General features: G+C 45.6%; 1 protein-coding gene across 1 annotated transcript in view; it reads left to right on the forward strand.

The window, feature by feature from the left end:
• Positions 1 to 21,165, forward strand: part of HNRNPL (heterogeneous nuclear ribonucleoprotein L) — a 203,028-nt gene that overhangs the window by 122,829 nt on the left and 59,034 nt on the right. Inside the window, exon 11 of the mRNA XM_044056988.1 lies at positions 17,405 to 17,462. Within this exon, the coding sequence (XP_043912923.1) occupies positions 17,405 to 17,462 (58 nt within the window). The remainder of the gene's footprint in view (positions 1 to 17,404; positions 17,463 to 21,165) is intronic.

A 21,165-nucleotide genomic window follows, 5' to 3' on the forward strand; every position in this document is an offset into this window, starting at 1 on the left:
AGAAATGCTACCTGTACGGAATGCAGACTGCCTTCATCCAGGACAACTGATGGTAAAGACTGACCACAGATGTCCTTCATGGATGCATCTGCAGTCATAACAACCGGGTTGTCCTGTCGTCAGGCAGCCCTTCGGTCGGCCGGATTCCAAAGTCTGGGTCCGGCTTCGGCTGATGTCGCACTCCACCCGACGTCATCTCTGCTGGTCGGGTATAAAGGCATCAGCCGATGCCATTTTCCTCCGTCTTTCTTGCCGCGTGGCGCCCGAAGCAGAAGCTGTTCGCAAGTGCCGGTCGGTCAGATCCAGAGATTACTACCGAATACTACTTCGAAGAAAAAGCTAAGTACCCCGTTGGGGACTCTCTTGCCTCAGCCGATGTCAGAAAAAGGCAATAACTGTAACTTGTGGGAAACAAATACCTCATAAAGATTTCCACTCTTACTGTCTGCCTTGCTTAGGCCCAGACCACGACGTAGCAGCCTGTTCGGCCTGTGCTTCCTTCAACCGACTAACGCTAAGGCGTCGGTCGGAGTTTGCTGAACAGTTTTTCGGCTCAGACTTTGCGTACATTATGCCGTCGGATCCTCAGACTACCCAAATTGTCAAAAAACGCAAGGAAAAAGACCGACACTCGCGGCCTGCGGTTTCGGCCGAAACCACTGTCAAGCAAACCGCGAGTGTCTCTGTTTCGGCCGAAACCGAGAACTGGTCAATCTTCAGCCGAATCCATGACTACTACTGAGGCTCCCGCTACTTTACCTGAATCGGCCTCGCACCATATCAATCAAAAAAATGCTACCTGTACGGAATGCAGACTGCCTTCACCCAGGACAACTGATGGTAAAGACTGACCACAGTTGTGGTACATAAACAAGCAGGGGGTACACATTCCCACCCCCTCTGCAGACTAGCCATCTCACTGTGGAACGGCCTTGAGTGATGGTACAACTACAAGCTCAATTCCTGCCAGGAAAGCTGAATATTTTGGCAGACTAAGCAGAAATCTCATGGACCCACACGAATGGAAACCACTGATTTTCAACATGTTAACACACACATGGGGGAGCCCAGATACAGATCTTTTTGCCTCACCCCAGAACTACCAGTTGGACAAGTTTTGCACGAACTCCTCAAAAAACAAAACAAAAAAAAAAAAAAAACCTGAAAATTGGATGCTCTGCACTTTAGCTGGGAAAACCAAAGTCAAACAGGGCAAACCAAAAATTTTGATTGCTCCGGTCTGGCCTTGCCAACACTGGTACCCACTCCTACGCAGTCTCGCATGTTTCTCCATGGCACCTGCCTCAGACGCCTTCCTTACTGTCTCAGCAGAACAACTAAATTCTGCACCCTCTGCTCCAAACATTGAATCTTGCAGCTTGGCTAATCACTTAAATTCCCCCTTAGCATCCCTCAGCAAACCTATGATGGATGTCATTTTGGAGGCGAGAAGACCTAGTACTAGAGAATCTTATGCTGACAAATGGAAACGATTCTGTGCCTGGAATCCATCTCGAGGGATGAGCACAGCAGTGCCCAGTTTACCTTAGATTTTGCAATACTTAACTGAGATGCTTCACAAGGGCATGTCTTTTTCTTCCATAAAAATCCATGCCTCAGCCATTTCAGCTCATTACAACACAGAGCCCACCCTCTTCTCTCGTCCTGTGCTAAAACAGCATCTCAGAGGTGCTGAAACTTGAGGCCACCCAGGAGAGCTCCAACCCCTGCCTGAGAACTTAACTTTGTATTTGAAAAATTCTCTCCCTCCTTTCAAGCCAGTTGCTACTGCAGACTTAATTTCTTTCCTGGAAAACGAGTCTTCCTTTTAGCAATCACTTCGACTAGAAGGATTTTTGAATTACAGGCCCTTATGGCAGTGGAGCCTTTCATCTTTCATGTGGACTGGGTGTCATTCAGGACCAATCCATCCTTCATGCCCAAGGTGGTATCCATTGTGGCTTAATCTGTCCATTCATTTGCCAACTTTCTTTCCCAATCCACAGAACAAGGGGGAGCAGATTCTGCATTCATTGGATGTACACAAACAACTTAGATTTTTACTTGGACAGGACTAAAATCTCCCCAAGAAAATCTGAACTGCTGGTAGCATTTGCTGCAGGGGCAGAGGGAAAGGCTATTTCAAAGCAAACCATTTCCAAATGGATGAGCCATTGTATTCTGCTATAAGGACCATGGAAAACCTATCCCCCAGGGGATCTGATCCCACTGCCAGTGCTGCATCTACTTCTGCAGCCAGTGCTGCATCTACTTCTGCAGCCTTAGAGGTGTTCCTAACAGGGATATTCTAGAAGCTGCTACCTGGAGTTCAGTTCATACTTCCAAGCGCCATTTACTAATCTTCTCTAAATCCAGAGCTGGCTCTGCCACTGCTGTTTTGCAGGGCCTTATTGGTCCTAATGCTGTATAAATCCATCCTCCCAGCCATAGCTTTGGGAATCTACCCAAATGTAATGACTGCAACAGTGAATACACTCAACATCTACATTTATGGCAAGTGTACACAACTGTACTTTTTGCACCAGGTTCAGAGGGCAAGGCCATTTCAAAACTGACTTTCTAAATGGATAGCACACTGTATCCATTTCTGCTACTAACATCATGGGGAAACCAACCAATGGGGGGGTCAGAACGCATTCCACTAGGGCAACCTCTATCTCTACAGCAGTCCCTCAGGGGAGTCCCTACCAGGGACCTATTGGAGGCTGCTACCTGGAGTTGTGTGCACATTCACCAACCATTACCACCTGCCTATCCAGGGTGGGTTTTGCTACTGCAGTCTTGCAGGGCATACTAACCAGCCCAAATGCCGCCACCCTTTCTACAGCTTTGGGAATCGACCAAAGTGTGATGACTGCAACAATGAAACACTAACATAGTACAGTTGTGTACACTTAACATACATGTGGATGCGTGTATTCACTGTTTTAGTCCTGGTTTCCCTCCCTCCAGCCCCCTTCTCTGTGTATATTACTCCCCTTGCAGGGGTATTGGTATTTTCTTTTTACTGGTGGTGGGTTTTCCACCATAGCTTTTAGCTCCCTATTGAGGGGGGGGGGGCTCCTGACATTTGGGACAAGAAAAACCGATGTAATGGCGTCTGCTTGTTTTTGTACCCCGTGATGACCACGTCAAACCTGGAGCGACAGCAACCAACACAGAAATACCAAGTTTCTGGTATTTGTGCTGACTGAGGGCTACCTGCAGGCAAATAACCCAAGTGTGACTGCAACAGTGAACTAACATCTATATTAAGTGTACACAACTGTACTTGTAATTGTAGCTGCTCTGTGGTCACTTCCCCTTCTCTACCATAGTTGGACGATTAGGGGGCTGGGGCAGGTACCCATATACCCCCCCTTATTACTGCAGTAGACAAGGGACTACATAATTGCAATATTTTTCATTACTACAGAAAACTTGACTTTTGGGGGGGAAGTAATCCTGGTATCTTTAATATAGATCTAATGATGGTCTTGGCATAGTGGATAGTTCAAGAGGGACTTTCATTTGTACCTGGTAGTTTGAACCTAGGCTGCTTTTAGAGCAGCTATTGTGCGAAGACATCAAGAAAATTGCTAGTGAAACTATTGCTGCTACCTTGGGACCAAAATTTTAATTGCCGAAAAATTTACACTAGAGGCTGCGAGAGTTAACTACTTGACTGGCTGGATTTAATGCTGCTGCAATATCTTGCTGCATTTTGTACTAGAGCATTGATATGTGAGCATTTCAATTTCACTGGCTGAGGCAGTTTGAAGGATCACTGCTGCAGTGCAGGTGGTCTGCTGTTTGGTTAACTGATTTGGGACGACCTTCCCTTTTAGAAAGCCGCTTTCATATTTCAGGCAACTTCATGGGTCACTAGAAACTGAGATGTTTGTACTTGCATTGTGTAGGAGAGCAACTTTGAGCTGGAACATCCACAGGCTCTGGGAATTTGGGCAAATGTTTACCTTCACTGTACAGTAAGTGTACACATCCCTGTTAGAATGCTAGGTTTTTGTGATCTAAAAAGATACCACAATAAATTTCAAAACTTTCCAACCTTTAATGTGGTCTAACTTGTATAATTCATTTGAAATCTGTGTGTGTGTGTGTGTGTGGGGGTAAATGTACAAAATGCTGGTTGCACAAGTGTGCACACCCTTTAACTTTGAAGCACTTTTTGATATAATTACAGCAGTCAGTGTTGGGTACACACCTGCCATCACTCATTAACCCCAAATAAAGTTCAGCTGTCCTAGTAGGATTTTCCTGAACTTTACTTGGTTGCCTGCTACAGCAAAAGCCATGGTCTGCAGAGAGCTTAGAGTATCGAAGGGATCTCATTATCTGAAGATGTCAGAAGTAGGGTACAGAAAAATTTCCACACCTTTGAATATACCATGGAACACAATGTGGGATAACTGACATTGCAAAGAACTGAACGTCCCTCCAAAGTTGAAAGACAAAACTGGTCTGAGGCTGCCAAGAGTCCTACAGCAACACTAAAGGAGCTGCAGGAATTTCTGGCTAGTCCTAATGTACTACATGCGACAGTCTCCCATATTCTCTATCTGGCCTATGGGGTAGGGTTGCAAGACTAAGGCCTTCTCTTACATGGAAAAACGTCCAGTCCCAGCTAAAATTTGCAAAACAGTTTCCCAAAAAGTGGGCAAATGTGTAAGCACTTCACCGGGAGAATACCTTCCTCGCAGTGAAGCATGGTGGTGGCAGTGTCAAGCTTTGGGTGGCTTTTCAGCTGGAACTAGGGCTGTAGTCCAGGTGGAGGGAATTATAAACCGTTCAAAATGCCAGTCACTTTTGGCCCAAAACCTTTCAGTCTGCTAGAAAGCTGAAGATTTAAAACGAATTTCACTTTTCAACACTACAGTGACACCAAGGTTGCATCCAAATCAACAAAAGAATGGCTTCACCAGAAGAAAATTAGTTTTGGAATGGCCCAGCCAGAGCCCAGACCTAAATCAAATAGAAAATCTGTGGGGTGACCTGTGCACAAGAGATGCCTTCGCAGTCTGTTTTTGCAAGGAAGAGTGGGCAAATAGTGCCAAGTTAAGATGTGCCATGTTGAGATTCCTACCCAAGAAGACCATGCTTTAATTAAAAGGTGCTTCAAAGTATTTAAGGGTGTGCACACTGTGCAACCAGTGTATTGTACATATTCTAGTTGTGGGATTTCCTGCCCTCTGGCGGCTCGTACGTCTGCTCCTATACAAAAGCTTCACCTTGGCTGTTGCGGCTGCGTGGAACATCAAACCTAGGGCCATAAACCAGGGTCCTTAAATGCAATGTCTGCACGAATAATCCTCACCTTTTCAGCCACAGACCTATGCATTATACGATTACTCCTTCACAGACGTTGCATCAGAGAGAACCTTGGGCCGGGAGCACGACTATTCCTCCCGCTCAGTTTGTCCATTTGTGCCAAAAACCCTGTGCAGCAGTCTGGCTGCCTTAAACCTTTACCCAGAAAATCGGCGCCTAAAATAGTTGGCTCTTAGAATAGATCCTGCAGTGGAGGCTAAACACACACCTCCGTGAAAGAGAGCCAAGATTCCTAGGCCTTCCTCACCTGCTGCTCTGCTTCCCCGACACCCTGCCAACTGCCAGTCTAAGATGAGCGCTTGGCAGTTCCGTCTACTTGCTCAACTACCTTTAAAGCCATTAACACAGCCGACAACCGGCACGTCCTCTTGAGATTGCATAGACTACAGTCTGTCGAGGGGGAACCAGATTCTGTGGTACCTCCGACCGGGATCCAGCCTTCTAAAATGTCAAGTCTGATGCCAGGCTGGTCCCTACCCGCCACCCTGGCCAAAAAGAAACAAACTTGCCTCTTTTCCAGATTGGCAGGCTTTTACTTACACAAGCTTTCAATCTCTGCCCTCTCTACTCTGCCTTTATTGAGCCCTAGGCCTGCTTCTGCTTCATCCCTTCCACCTGTGACAGCTTAGGTTAGGGAGGAAGAGCACGATTCTTTTCTTCAAAGGACTCAATTTCTTACACCTCAGATTACCTCTCCCCAGTAATATTACTCCCCTGATGAATCTGTAGAAAGTGATTCCCCTCTTGATATTACCTTTTGAGACCCATCACCAAGATGCAAGATTACTTCAGGTGGGATACTTCCCAAATGACTGCCCAAAAGAGGTACCTGCTTCAAGTGGCATCGTCCTCCCCACCAGTGTTTCCTGCTTGCTTGGATGCCTTTAATTCAGTCGCTAAGGCCCCAGAGTCATCCCAGCTTCTGGCCCCCAAGCGCTCCAACCTCTTGTGCCAGAGGAGTAAGTATTCTTAAACCTCCCCTTGCTGACCCAGATGCCACTGCTTCTGAGTCCAGGCTGCTGCCTTCCACCTCCCTCCTGCCTCCACTGATAAAGATAGCAAATACATGGATAGGAAAAAGTTTACACATTCTCCCCTTTGGCATTCAGAGCCATAAATTCAGACCCACATAACTAAATATGCTCTAGACTTGGTGTCTCAGGCCTCCTCCATGCTGGCTTCTGACAGTCCCATTAAGGCTGACATGGCCTCCAAACTGTCCTTGGCTCAGCAAGTAGCCAGGCACTCTGATCAGATGCAGCTATGATGCTGCAGAAGCATTGTGTCCTTGCGAGATGCTCCTGGCTAAGACTGCAGAATCTACCTGAGGACTTAGTCCAAAATCTTGGTTCTTCTTTGGGAACCATCTGCATATCTGTTCAAAAATCTGCAGGAAAAAAGTAAAGAATTACAGGAGCACCTGCTGGTGTCCCCATTCCCAAGTACTACAGGAACCACCCTGCTAAAACCACTTTTGTAAGGCAAAACCTTCCTCAGCCAGCTGCTGCCTCTTCCAGGTCTAGAGGGGCAAGGTCTTCGTCCAGACCTTAATGTACCACCTCCTCAACCCAGACAACCTATTTGGGGTAGAGGAGGTCCCAGTAGTGTGCAACTGCCTTCCTACCTTCCACACATCTTCTGCAAGGTCTCCCACTCTGGCAAACCATCACCACAGATAAGTGGGGTCTTAGCCATTATCCAAAAAGGTACTTCCTATCCTGGAAAGAACGCCACCCAGGGGTCTTATTCCTCCCCCCCCAAAAAAGCTAATTTAAAAGTTTTGTCAGAACTTCTAAAGCTGGGCACCATAGAACTGTCCCCTCAGGACAGGAAGGAAAGGGACTGGTCTCTTCTGGTCCCCAAAAAAGATGGCCCCTGGAGACCCATTTTAGATCTTTCTAAACTTGCATCTTCAGATATCCTCCTTCAAAATGCAGTTACTTCCATTTTTCTTCCTTATTCCACCCAGAGCCTCCATGACCACCCTAGACCTAAAAGCCTACCACCTTCACATACCCATCAGGACTTCCCACAGACTATTTCTGCGTTTCTCTGGACCATCCTTTCCAATTTACTGCCTTGCCCTTTGGCTTATTCACTGTCCCTCAAGTCTTTGCCTAGCCCCAGCAATTGCCTTCTGCAGAACGCAGGGAATCAAGATTTACCCTTATCTGGACTACATCTTAATACTAGCAGAGTCCAAAGATACCCTCTTAAGGCATCTGCTCTGTGTCCCTTCTGCAAACATCTAGGGTTTACCATCAAACTCCTCCTTAAACCCAGGCCAAGATTTTCCTAGGCTGCAGAATCAGGACTGACAAGATAGTTTCTTCCACTGGACAAGGTTCTATCCCCGACTGCCCACTTGCAGGAAACCCCCCATTACCAGAAGGTGATGGCAAGGCAATTCCTCTGTCTCCTAGGCTTAATGGCAGCTACCATCCCCATGCTACCACTGGCCAAAATGCATGAGCAAGCTACAGTGGTATCTCAAAAACATTTGGTCCCAACACTTGCATCACTTAGAACAGGAGATTCCTCTCCTTCCCTGTCAGGACTCCCACTGCAACCTCCTACACAAACCCAAACAATGTGTACAGATGCTTCAGATTGGGGTGCAACCCTGGCATCCTACAGGGTCCAGGAAAACTGGCGTCCTTTACAGAGTAAGCACATCAATATCAGGGAAATGACAGCTGTCGTCCTAGCCTTAAAGGCCTTTTATTCCCCTTCAGGGGTGCTCAGCATAGTGACCAACACCACGGTTATATGGCATCAAAAAACAAGAACAAAGGCCTACCAGCTGTGCAGGCTGACCTGCTGATATGGGACCTAGCCTGTCGTGACAACCTGGTCCTGCAGGCAACCTAATCCTCTCACAGGACAACAAGCAAGCAGACCACCTAAGCAGGACCTCGCCACAGCACAAGTGGATACTGGACATGGGGTCTCTTCCTAGACAGTCCAGTGGGAGACTCCACAAATAGACCCATTTGTCTCCCCCAGAACAGGCAGCTGCAGACTTTCTGCTCAAAAATGCACTCCCCTCTGACTTGCAGAGTGGATGCTTTCAGCATCTCGGAGTGGGAAGTTTCATGCCTCCCCTTCCAATGATTGCGAAAGTCCTCCTGAAAATACAGGAGGACAAACCAAAAATCTTTAGTGACCCTACTGGCTAAGGCAGCACTGGTTCCCCCAACTTCTCAATCTAGCCAAGGGCAATCACTATAAGTTACCCTACAAGGTGGACCTACTGACAAGACAAAGGAACTCTCCTTGCACACTAGCAGATATTATCCTGGTCTCTGACCGAAAACTTGATCCCTTCAGGCGCCTACTCAGAGGACGTGCTTTCATCCTGAGGGAGGCAAGGAAACCTACCACCAGAAAATCTTAACCTAGCTAAGTGGGAAAGGTTTGCCAAGTGGTGTCTGGACAAGGGAAGGGAGCCCTGTTTGGCGGATGCCCCCCTTGTACTAGTCTTAACTGACAAAGTAGACTTCTTTTCAGTGAAAGTACACCTTTCCACTGTATCAGCCTGCTTGCCCCTGGATCCTCCAGGCTCAACGTTGAGCACTTCCTTAAAGGGGTTTTAACATGTGGCCGCCAAAGAAACCTATCCCTCCACCCTGGGACCTCAATTACATTCTGGAAAAACTAGCCCAGCACCCTTTTGAACCAGCTTAGTTTTCCTTAAGATGTGTACTTGGAAAACCTTCCATCACTTCAGAAGGGTTTAAGAGCTGCAGGCCTTGATGGCTTGCCCCTCTACACCACCTTACATAGTCACCCTGCCACCTTACATAGTCACCCTGTGGACCAATCTGTCCACTTACCCACTTTTTTCCCTCCCCCACTAACGAAGGAGATAGGATAGTGCACTCCTTGGATGTGCACAGGCAACTTTGTCTACCTGGACAAAACCAGAACCATTGGGAAATTTTAACCAGCTCTTTCCCTTGCCCAGGGCTCTGTGGTGGAAGACAGTCTCCAGACAAACCATCACTTGCTGGATCAGGAAGTCTTTCTCTTGGTTACCATGGAAAAGACCCTCCAGTGGAAGTAAAGGCCCATTCCACTAGTGCAGTGGCTGCCTCCAAGGCATTCGTGAGGTCTGGACACATCTATCATGGAAGCAGCCACTTGGTCCACTATTTACACTTGCCAAATATTACAAACTGAACCAGAGCTAGGGCAGGATTCGCCAGGGCCATCCTACAGAGCTTTGTAGAATCTTCAGCATCCACCTCCCTTTCATGCTGCTAAGCTGTGGTACTCTCCCACAACTGGAATACTGCAACATAGGAATAGAAGTACATAAAGTAGTTTGTAAAGTCTTACCATAACCATAGATGTCCTTTTTGCTCCTGTAGTACCTACAAAGTCCTGGATTTAATCTACTAAATGACACCTGGCATCCTATTGCTGGGCCTTCCTCTACCTACTAGCCTTCCAAGTTCTGAGCATTGTATGTGCAGCCGTCACATTTAAGGGCCCTGGGTTATGGCCCTATGATGCAGCTGCAACAGCTAAGCTGAAGCTTTTGTGTAGGAGGCGACATGGGTCGCCTGAGGGCAGGAAATCCCACAACTGGAAGAGGACCGCTGTGGTTGGTGTAAGATTTTACACTATTTTTTTTATATTTTCCCCCTAACAGACTTGTTTTTTCAATTGAATTGTACAAGTTTGTCGCATTAAAGGTGGGAAGTTTTGAAATGATATTGTGGTCTCATTTTTTCACACAAACCTAGCATTTTAACAGAGGTGTGTACACTAATATCCACTGAAATTTCCATGTGCTATGATCCTGCTGCTTTGGTCTTTCTGTAGACCGGGTGAACTTGCTAACTTGCATTGGTTTCTAGATTAGTTTGAACTAGGGTGCCCTCACATGTTTCCTCCTGCTTTTTGTTTGCATTTCCCTTTAACTTTGCAGTGGAGCAAATCTTGGCCACTGATTGCTGTAGCAGGTTTGAACTTCAGCACTAGGTTTGTGGTTTATTCCAGTATGAAGTTGTAATGATATATTTGGTCTACTTTATGGTTAGCAGCATGGAGTATTCTGAAAACCAGCATCCAAAAAACTGGTCTTCCAAACGTTTAGTCTGAACACCAAAGAAATCATAGGGATGTGCATTCAGCTTTTGATTAGCTAAACCACAAATTTCAGTGTTTGGCTGTGGCATCTTAACAGCAGCTGCCTTCTAAGGTGATGCCTTGTTTAAAGTTTTTAGAAACTTTGAAAAGTGGATTAATCCAGCTGAGGGAAGACTGCTGTTCCTACACTTGAATAGCCAGTGCAGTGTCCAAAAACTGCTGTAGGGTGATATCCCCAATGTTGCCCACAGTAGAGTAGGCTATGCCATATCTGCATTTGCAACACAAGTTCTGGTGCAAATCCTTCCCAGAGCTGGGATAGGTCATACCACTTGATGCCACCCTTATCCAATGTTAGCTGTTGAGTGCTTCTGTCTGATTTTTCATTAAGCAACTGGAGCTGGCAGATTATTTGCACATTATGCTTGCCCATTGGGCTGATTGAAGAGCACTACTAGCAGCAGTCTGCCAATTAGTGACCATTTTCCACACTGGGAAAGTCTGAATTGGAGGGGACCCTTTGTAGACCTACTGAGGGCTCCCTTGTTGCAGTTTTTTTATTTGGCTTGGTGTTTTTAAACTACGTTTAGTGCACAAATTGCCTTGCCTTTATCCAAGTCCTAAATCTCTCTCCATGTAACGTCATGCAGGGTGGTGATTTGCAACTGGCTATGTGGTTTGGTGGGTGTGTTGCATGGTGGGTGTGTTGCATGTTGCTCCATACTTGAAGTGGGTTAGTATCCCACCCTGCTATTTTTTTCTGGCTACTTCTATTCACTCTGTTCCAGTTTAATAGACTTCATGCTTCCATTCAGGCCAGTATATCCAGTAGTAGTGATGGTATTATTCTGTCAGTGCCACAACTTCTCGTGTGATTTATTTGATCACCTGATATCTTGTACCATAGGTGGAAGTACCTTACTATGGATTTATTTACGGTAGCTTAAAATGTTTGTAGTGCAGCATGAAGACATTTCCCCAGCAAGTGTACCTGTAAGTCTCTGGCTTTAGGCTGACTTGTTACTGATGGTGCTACAGCTGAGATCCACCACAGATTTTGGCAAGGAAGACCCGAATGTTACTGTGGCTGAACAGCCTTTGTGCAGCTGATTACTTTTTCGAATGTAGTTGCTAGTCTTGCACTGTAGGGACCGTTGGGGAGCCTTACCTTGACTCCCTGTTGCCCCAAACACCAAGTGAATTTTCAAGCTAACACTAGGGATGAGAGGATCATAACTGTACTGCAGGAATTACAGCTCTCACACTGACTCCTGTGCCAACTGCCTGACAGGTGGGAATTGTAACAGGCCAGAGTGGCGGAATATGAGCTGTGGATGTTCGTGTTTCACTGTTGCAGTCATCACATTTGGGTAATCTGCTGGCAGTTTGCCCTCAGTTGGCCTGATTAACAAAGTCTTGGGTTCTGCATCGGTTGCTGTCCTTTCCATGATGTTAGGTAGTCAGGGGTATAAAACATGCAGCCGATGCCATTACGTTAGTCTCTCTTGCCTAGCAGTGCCCGAAGCAGAAGCAGTTCACAAGTGCCAGTCGGCAGACTCCTGAAATTTTCATTTGAGTTTCAGATCTGAAGTCTTCAACTAAAAAGCGAAGTACCCCGTCGGGGAAAACTTTCTTGCTCCTTACCGATGTTAGTAAAAGTTAATTGCGTTTAGTAAAAGTTAATTGCGTTACTTGTGGGAAGCTAATACCTTAAGGATTTTTTTGTACTGTATTCCTTGCCTAGGCCCCGACCACAGCGTACCTTGCTGTTGGTTCTGTGCTTTGTTTAATCAACGCAGTGTCAAGCGTCAGTACATTTTTGCTTCTAAATATTTTGGCTCATGCTTTAACTGTCCACAAATGTCTGTTGGCAATCCAGCTACCGGAATACCTAAAAAAAATTTGCAGCCCCTGATGCCCGCTACTTCTGATTCGCAGGCCTCTACTGAGACACATTTGGAGTCCAGTATGCTGCGAGATGCTTCAATTATGGATCCCCGTGGATGTCTCTACCTTGGATGGGTCTGGAGCTGTTGTGCAGGCACCGGCTTCTGAGGGTGTTTTCAAGCCTACAGATTTGTATATTAAACTGACGCCATCTTGAAAACTAAGGCCAAAATCTCAACCTATGCCTAAAAAAATGCCTGGGCCATATGTTCAAGCCCCTATGCCTAAAAAAATTATCAAAATGGCTGAAGATTTAATTACTCTGATCAGGGGTAGCTGCCTAGGCACGATGTTTGAGTCTTTTGAACTGGATTCTATTTCTTCTGACTCTTCTAATGAACAGGAATTGTCTATACCTACTTATGAGGACTCTGCAGAATATTCCATTCCTTCTGCTTCTCCCCCTGAGGATTTTTCTTTTGGGGGAACTTTGCATATCTTAAGGGAACATTTCCACTGGGTAGGTCAGGATTTTTCTGAATCTAAAGAGACTGGGGATTGGCTGTACCTCTTGTTCTAGACATTGTTGATGTTTTTTCAGAATCTAGTATGGCTCCAGATTCTTTGCCTCCAGCTCCTTGTAAGCCAGAAAGATACTACAGGGTTCCGGACTCCCACAAATTCCTTTTCAAAATCCTGTTGCAGATCCTGAAACCATTTCTCAGGGCCCAAGGACATTAAGGCTTCTACAGCTAAAAATCCTACCCCTTCTGATAGAGATTCCAGGGCGCGGGCACTGGATAGATGGGGTAAGAAGGTTTACACTTCTCTAACCCTGGCAGTCAGGGCTTTAAACTGTCAGTTGTATATGCTAAAATATCAGCAGCATATCATAGGACTGCTTAAACAGAAAATGGTTTCTGATTGTGTGGAAAATAGACTTGCAGGACTTATTGCGTTCAGTTGAACAAATTGGAAAACCTACTTTGCAATGTGGTTTTTATTGTTTGGAGGCCTCTTGCAGGGCTGTAACTGGGTCTGTGCTAAGAAGGCATGATTGGCTCAAAAGAGCAAAATCTGCCTGATCCATGTTAAAGCAAAATTGTTAGATTCTCCTTTACAGCAGGACAGTCTCTCTGGTAAGGCTGAAGACGTTCTAAAAAAGATGGAAGATGAAGCTAAATCTATGCAAACTGTGAAATTTCTTACAAGTACGACCTCGAAGATTTAGTAGGCACTGGCCTAAGAACTGGTCCTTTCCAGTTCCTTCGAGAGCCACTCAAGTCAAACCCAGACATTCCAAAGGCACCAGGTTTCTGTCCCAAGGGACCAAAACAATGGGGTGCCCCCACTTCCATATCTGGAAACAAGACACCTCCATGTGGTAAGCAGTCTCAGTGACTCCCCTTTACACTTAAAAGCACTTACCTTTTAGCCGCTCCTTGGGGGGGGGGGGGGGGGGGACTGGCTCTTCATGCAAAAAACTGGCAATTTATAACCCAGGGCAAATGGGTTCTAAACATAGTATCCCAGGGATACAGATTTCATTTCCACACGTTGCCAATTCCAAACGGATGACCAGACCTGCCTCCAAATCAGTGGGAAGAGGCCCAGAAATGAGTACTTTCCCTCATGAGCATGGTGGCTACTAGAAACCTTGTCCCTTTTCCTCTTCTGGTACTAGTTGAATAAAGATTTTTCCTGGTACCCAGAAGACTAATCTTGGCGTCCAATTCTGGACTTGCCTACTCTAAACACCTTTCTGGAAACCCAAAATTCAAGATGCTGACTCTTCAGTTACTTCTATGCTAGGCAAGGATGCCTGGTTGGCAACTCTAGATTTAAAGGAGGCTTACTTGCATATCCCAATCGGGGAATCTTGCAGAAGATACCTCCGTTTCAAAGAAGGCTTCTTGCATTACCAGTTCTCTGCACTGCCCTTTGCAAAGACCCTGGGCGCAGTAGATAAGCCAAAGTGCTTGGCTCCAGTAATTGCATTTTGCAGGCAAAGAAATGTTCAAATATATCCATACCTGGACGACTGTCTAATTTGGGCAAAAAACAAGGACATTCTTAAAACATTGGTGTTTGTAAAAAGGCTTCTAACTTGTCTAGGGTACACTATAAACAAAGAAATCGCAACTGGAAACCTCTCAAAAAAATTACATTCCTGGGTGCAAGCTTGTATACAACTGCCCAGATGGCTTTCCTTACCCCAGAGAAGCAAATTCATTTAGTGACTTGCTTCAAACAGGTGGCCACAAAAACTCCGCTTTCTGCAAGGCAAATACTGCAAGCCTTTGAGTTCATGGCCTCCTGCATTCTAATTCCATATGCAAGGCTGCATATGAGGAAACTTCAGTGGTATTTAAGTCTATGGAGTCAGCATTGTCGCAGCCTGGAAACAATGATTCCTATCATACCTTGCCTGCAACTAGAGTTCCTATGGTGGGCAGAGGCCTGCCACAAAACAAGGGACTGCCATTCACACCATCCCCTGTCACCCAAACCCTAACTAGGCACATCAGACTGCTTGGGGGGGGGGGGGGGGGCTCTTCTGGCAGGGAAGGGCATTCAGGGCAAATGGATCCCAAATCAAATGCTAGCTGTACAGAATGCACTGACAACCTTAAAGGACTACCTTCATGCAGGACAATTACTGATAGATACCACACCAAGGTTATGTGGTACATAAACAAGCAGGGGGTACGCACTCCTACCCCCTTTGCAGACTAGCCATGGCATTGTGGAACACTGCCTTGACCTAATCAAGTACAACTACAAGCTCAATTCCTGCCAGGAAAGCTGATTACTCTGGCAGACTAAGCAGAAATCTCATGGACCCACACAAATGGAAACTGGATCCAGATTGTCAACATGTTGACATGCAAATGGGGCAGCCCAGACATAGTTCTGGCTAAAGAACCATCAGTTGGACAAATTTTGCACAAGAACTAATCGCAAAAAAGCCTGGAAAGTGGATGCCCCAGAACTGTCTGCCTTTCCCCCTCTGCCTCTGCTCTCCAAAGTTCTACTAAGTTGAGCAGGACAAACCAAAAATGATTTTGATTGCTCCAAACTGGCTTCGCCAACACTGGTACCCACTCCTGCGCAGTGTCGCACCTTTCACTGCGCACCTGCCTCTGACACCTTACTGTCTCAGAAGAACAAAATTCTGCACACTCTGCTCCAAACTTTGTATCTTGCAGTGTGGCAAATCCCCTAAATTCCCCTTTGGCATCCCTCCGCAAACCTGTGATGGATGTCATTTTGGAGGTGAGAGCACCTAGTACTAGAAAATCTTATGCTGACAAATGGAAGAGATTCTGTGCCTGGAGTCTCTCTCAAGGGGATAAGCACAGCACTGCCCAACAGTTAAGTATTGCAAAATCTTAGGAATGAGATGCTTCATAAGAGCCTGTGTTTTTCCATAAAAATCCATGCCTCCGCCATTTCAGCTCATTACAACACAACCTCTCCTCTTCTCTCATCCTCTGCTAAAGCAGTATCTGAGGGGCTAAAAACTTCAGACCACCCAGGAGAGCTGCAACCCCTGCCTGGGACCTCAATTTTTTTTTTGGAGAAGCTCACTCTCCCTCCTTTCGAGCCAGCTGCTGCTGCAGACTTAAAATTTCTCTCCCGGAAAACAGCTTTCCTTTTAGCAGTCACTTCAAGAAGGATTTCTGAATTACAGGCTCTTACGGCAGTGGAGCCTTTCATCATTTTTCATGCGGACTGGGTATCTCAGGACCAATCCATTCTTTATGCCCAAGGTGGTATCCAGTGTGGCTCTTAATTAGACCATTCATTTGCCAACTTTCTTTCCCAATCCACACATTCATTGGATGTACACTGACAACTTGGATTTTACTTGAACAGTACTAAATCTCAAAGATCATCTGAACTGCTGGTGGCATTTGCTGCAGAGGGAAAGGCTATTTCAAAGCAAACCATTTACAAATGGATAAGCCATTGTATTAGTTTCTGCTATATACACCATGGAAAAAATCACCCAGGGGATCTGATCCCATTCCACTAGGGCTGCATCTACTTCAGCCTTTCTCAGAGGTGTTCCAACCGGGGACATTCTAGAAGCTGCTACCTGGAGCTCTGGTCATACTTTCACCAAACATTACCATTTACCACTTTTCTCTAAATCCAGAGCTGGCTTTGCCACTGCTGCCCTGCATGTCCTTATAGCTGGTCCTAATGCTGTACAATTCCTTCCACCCAACCATTGCTTTGGGAATCTACCCAAATGTAATGACCAGCCGTGAAACACTAACATAGTACAGTTGTGTACACTTACCATAAATGTAGATGCTAGAGTGTATTCACTGTTGCAGTCCTGGTTACCCTCCCTCCAGCCCCTTATTTTTTTCTGGCTATACCTCTTTCACTATGCTGAAAAGCCCTTTTGGTGTATTTGCTTTTGGTTAGAGGTATATTTTTTCATTTTATTTGCTCCCCATTTGGGGGGGGGCACCTGACATCTGGGGCAAGAAAAACTAATGTAATGGCGGCTACATGTTTTATACCCCTGACTGCCTGACGTCACGGAAGGGACCGCAACCGCAGGACCCAATACTTAGGCCGACCGAGGGCAACCTGCCCACAGATTACCCAGATGTAATGACCAACAGTGAATACACTAACATCTACATTGAAGTGTACACAACTACTTTTTTGGGCTCCTGCAGACAGGAACCCCAAGAGTCCAGTAGTGAATCTAGAGCTTCCAAGCACCACTGTACTTCTATTTAGCTTGACATGTCGCACAGCTGTTTTTGCCTGCAAAATGATTACGGATTGTCATGAAGTGATTATTTTGTTATGAAGTATGAAAATAAGGTGGTATTGGGACAGTAGGGGGGGGTTGTAATTTTATAACTGTTAGGCTAAAATCTGCTTGTTTGGTGTTTTTATTCTTTGAGTTGAGATATTGATTCTTAAATGAACTGTAGCACCTAGTACAATGCTGCCTTTGGTTGTAGAAAAGTTAAATTTTTGCATAGCCATGTTGCTATTTCTTTGCCCAGGAAAATTTTTCACTTGCATTTTTCTTCAACAGATTTGTGAAGAGCTGGGTGCTAAGAAGCCAACTTCCATTAAAATCTTTGCTGGAAAAAGTAAGTAGTTTGATTTAGACTAGGCTTTAAAGGCATGTATTTGCTGCTGAAATTAAGATCCTTACAGGTTCTGAATTATCGGGGTGTCTTATTGTGGCTCTAGCTTTGAGATGCATCTGTCAGGATGGCATAATTTTCTACTTGTGTGTGGCCCGAAGAGTCGTATTATTTCTAGTCTTCAGAGGCTGGGAACGTTGGCCTTCAGAGGCTGGGAATGTAGTAGCTGGGTGGGGGCATACCCAGGTTTCATACTCTTGGATTGGATTCAAGAATACTTTCCTCTAGCATCCCTTTGTTGGGATCTAGTGCTGATCTGTTATGCTGACTTGCCCATGAATATTTTGCTATTGGGATACCTCACCTACATAGGTAAGAATGTCTGGCCTTGTGTACTTGGCTGACTGTAGTATCCTGTTTGTCCTGTTCCCTTGTTGCAGTATTCAACATATAGGTATACTTGCTACCTGAGCGTCTGGTCAGTTTACAAATGTTTTTGGTCACTGTATGGTGCGTGGGATGTTTGACATGGGTAGTGGAATGTGGGCCGTAAGTGACATCTGTACACACCAGCCCTTAGAGGTTTGCAGATGAATGGCAGGTGTTTGCCTTTACAGCTGTCAGATTTCAAGAAATAGGGCAAGTGACCAGTTGGGGAACCTTTCAGTCATTTTCTTTAATGCTCTTTCTGGATGACATGAGCAGGCAAGTTTAAGTGCATCTGTCGGATACCTCAAAAGGATGCCCACTATCAGTTCCTCTTTGGGATGGTTGCATGACTACAAGGCCTCCATTTGTCAAGCATTTGTGCCCAAAACCTTGTGCAGCTGTCTCCACAGGCTTAACCTGTGTCTAGAGAATCAAAGATTAAAACGTACCTGCTGAACTGCCAAGAAGGCAGTTTCTATCAGGCCTACCACTACCACTGCACCTCTTCTGCCCAACTGGCCTGGTAGAGTAATCCCACTCCGCTGCCTTTGATATTGCAGGTACCTCTATTGAAGCTGCATAATCCCACTGTTGCAGTCATTGCATTTGAGTAATCTGCTGGCAGGTTGCCCTCAGTCGGCCTGAATAACCGTCTTGGGTCCTGCGTCAGTTGCAGTCTCCTCGTCCATGTCAGGTAGTCTGGTATAAAACATGCAGCCGACGCCATTTTATTCAGGTTTTTTTTTTTTTTTTTTTTGCCGCATGGTGCCCGAAGCAGTTCTCAAGTGCCTGTCTGCAGACTCCTGAAATCTTTGCATTCGAGTTTCAGAACCAAAGTCTTCAAACTAAAGCCAAGTACCCCGTTGGGGAAACTTTTCCTTGCTCCTTACCGATGTCTGTTAATAATTGCATTACTTGTGGGCTGCATTACTTGTGGGAAGAAAATACCTCAAGGATTTTCATTTATACTTTGTTCCTTGCTTAGGCCCAGATCATAACGTGCCTTGCTCTCGGTTTTGTGCTAGATTTAACCAACTCGCTATTAAGCGGCGTCATAGTTTTGCTTCTAAATGTTTTGGATCAAGATTTAATTATCCTGAAATGTACTATTCTGACTACCAGAGTTCACAAAACACAAAGAAACTGACAGTTTAGGTCCAAAACTGACTGAGCTTCTAAGCCAGTCGCCGGTACTCGGAGGTGCTTTTGCAGCCCCTGATGCCCGCTACTTTTGAGTTGCAGGCCTCTACAAAGACCCATGCGGAGTCCAGTATACCACAAGATTCTAAGTATTGAACCCGTGGATGTCTCCCTCAGATGGGAAAGGAGCCACTGATCAGGCACTGGCTTCTGAGGGTGTTTTCAGGCCTCAACATTTTTATATAAAACTGATGCCAGCCTCTAGGTCAAAAGCATCTTTGTTTAAAACTGACACGAGCCATGTGCTCAGGCCCGTATGCCTAAAAAACAGATCAAAATGGCTGAGGACTGTTCCCAACCCCCCCTCCCCTAAGAGGCCTAGGCAAGGCACAGATTATGAATCTTCAGATCCGGTTTCCATTTCTTCTGATTCCTCTTCTGATCAGGAATTTTCCATTCCACCCTATGAGGATTCAGATGCAGAGGAATCCATCCAATCTGCTTCTCCTGGGATTGCTCTTTTGGATAAAATTTGCATACTTTAAGGGAACATTTTCACTGGGAGACTCCGGACTTCTCTGAATCAGAGGCTTGGGGATTTCGCATAGGCCTTTGGCTATACCTCCTGTATTAGACATTATGGATTGTGTTTTCGGAATCGAGCATTGCTCCCGATTCCCTACCTCCTGCTTCTAGTAAGCCAGACAGATATTACAGGGTTCCTGACTCGCACAAATTTCTATAGTCCTGCTGACCCTGAGACTTTCACAGGGTCCCAAGGGTGTTAAGGCCTCTACAGCCAAAAATCCTACCACCTCTGATAGAGATTCCAGGGCGCTGGATAGATGGGGAAAGGTGTATACATCTGTTACTTTGGAAATCAGAGCCTTAAACTGACAATTTCATATGCTTAAATATCAACAGCATGTTATGGGCCTACTGAAACAAAATGATTTCTGATTGTGTAGAAAATAATTACAGGAATACTTGCATTCAGCAAAACAGGTTGGAAAGCATACTTTGCAATGTGGTTTTGATTCCTTGGAGACCTCCTCCAGGGCTGCAGTTACTGGATCTGTGATTAGAAGGCATGCCTGGCTTATGGAGCAAAATCTGCCTGATTATGTTGATGCTAAATTGTTGTATGCCCCCTTGCAGCATGACACTGGTTTGGCAATAAGGCAGAAGAGGATTTAAAGAAAATGGGAGACTAAGCTAAATCTATGCAAACTGTAAAAGATGGCTTGCAAGTGCAGCCACCTAGGTTCAGTAGGCACTGGCCTACTAAAAATTGGTCCTTTCCGGTGTCAAATAGCCACTCGGGGCAAATCCAGGCACTCAAAAGGCTCCACATACAATCACAGGGTTCTTGCAGGTCAAGGCATTGGGGTGCCTCCATCTCTAAATCTGGAGGAAACTAAGGGCAACCCTGCAGTAAGTGGTCTCAATGACTCCTCTACCGTCACCAAGCACCTTTTGGCAGCCCCCTTGGGGGCAGACTAGCACTTGATGCAAAAAATTGACAGTTAATTACCCAGGGCAAGTGGGTATTGAACATAGTATCACGTGTACAGATTCATTTACATACTTTGCCAGTTCCAAACGGATGGCCAGATCTGCCACAATCAGTGGGCAGAGGCACAAACAAGTTGTCCCTCATGGATATGAGGGCAATTCAACCAGTACCAGAAAATGAAAAAGGACCATGTTTTCAAGACTCTTCATGGTACCCAGAAAAGACCATTCTTGACATCCAGTACTGGATTTATCTTTTTTTTTTTTTTTTTTTGAACACGTTCCTGGACATTCCAAAATTCAAAATGCTGACTTTACAGCAGCTACTGCCTATGCTGGTCAGAAACGCTTGGTTAGTGACTGTAGACTTATACCTGCATATCCCAATAAGGGAATCGTGCAGAAGATACCTCCTCTTCAAGGCAGGTGTTTTGCATTACCAATTCTCTGCACTGCCCTTTGTAAAGACCCTGGGCGCAGTAGATGAGCCAAAGTGCCTGGCACCAGTAGTAGATGAGCCAAAGTGCCTGGCACCAGTAATCACATTCTGCGGACAGAGGTATACAAATTTATCCTTATCTGGACGGTCATTCAAGCAGAGGGCAAGGACACTCCAACATCT

Source organism: Protopterus annectens, chromosome 1.part0 (genome assembly GCF_019279795.1).
Source record: "Protopterus annectens isolate FY-2018-M chromosome 1.part0, PAN1.0, whole genome shotgun sequence".
NCBI classification, from domain to species: Eukaryota; Metazoa; Chordata; order Ceratodontiformes; family Protopteridae; genus Protopterus; species Protopterus annectens.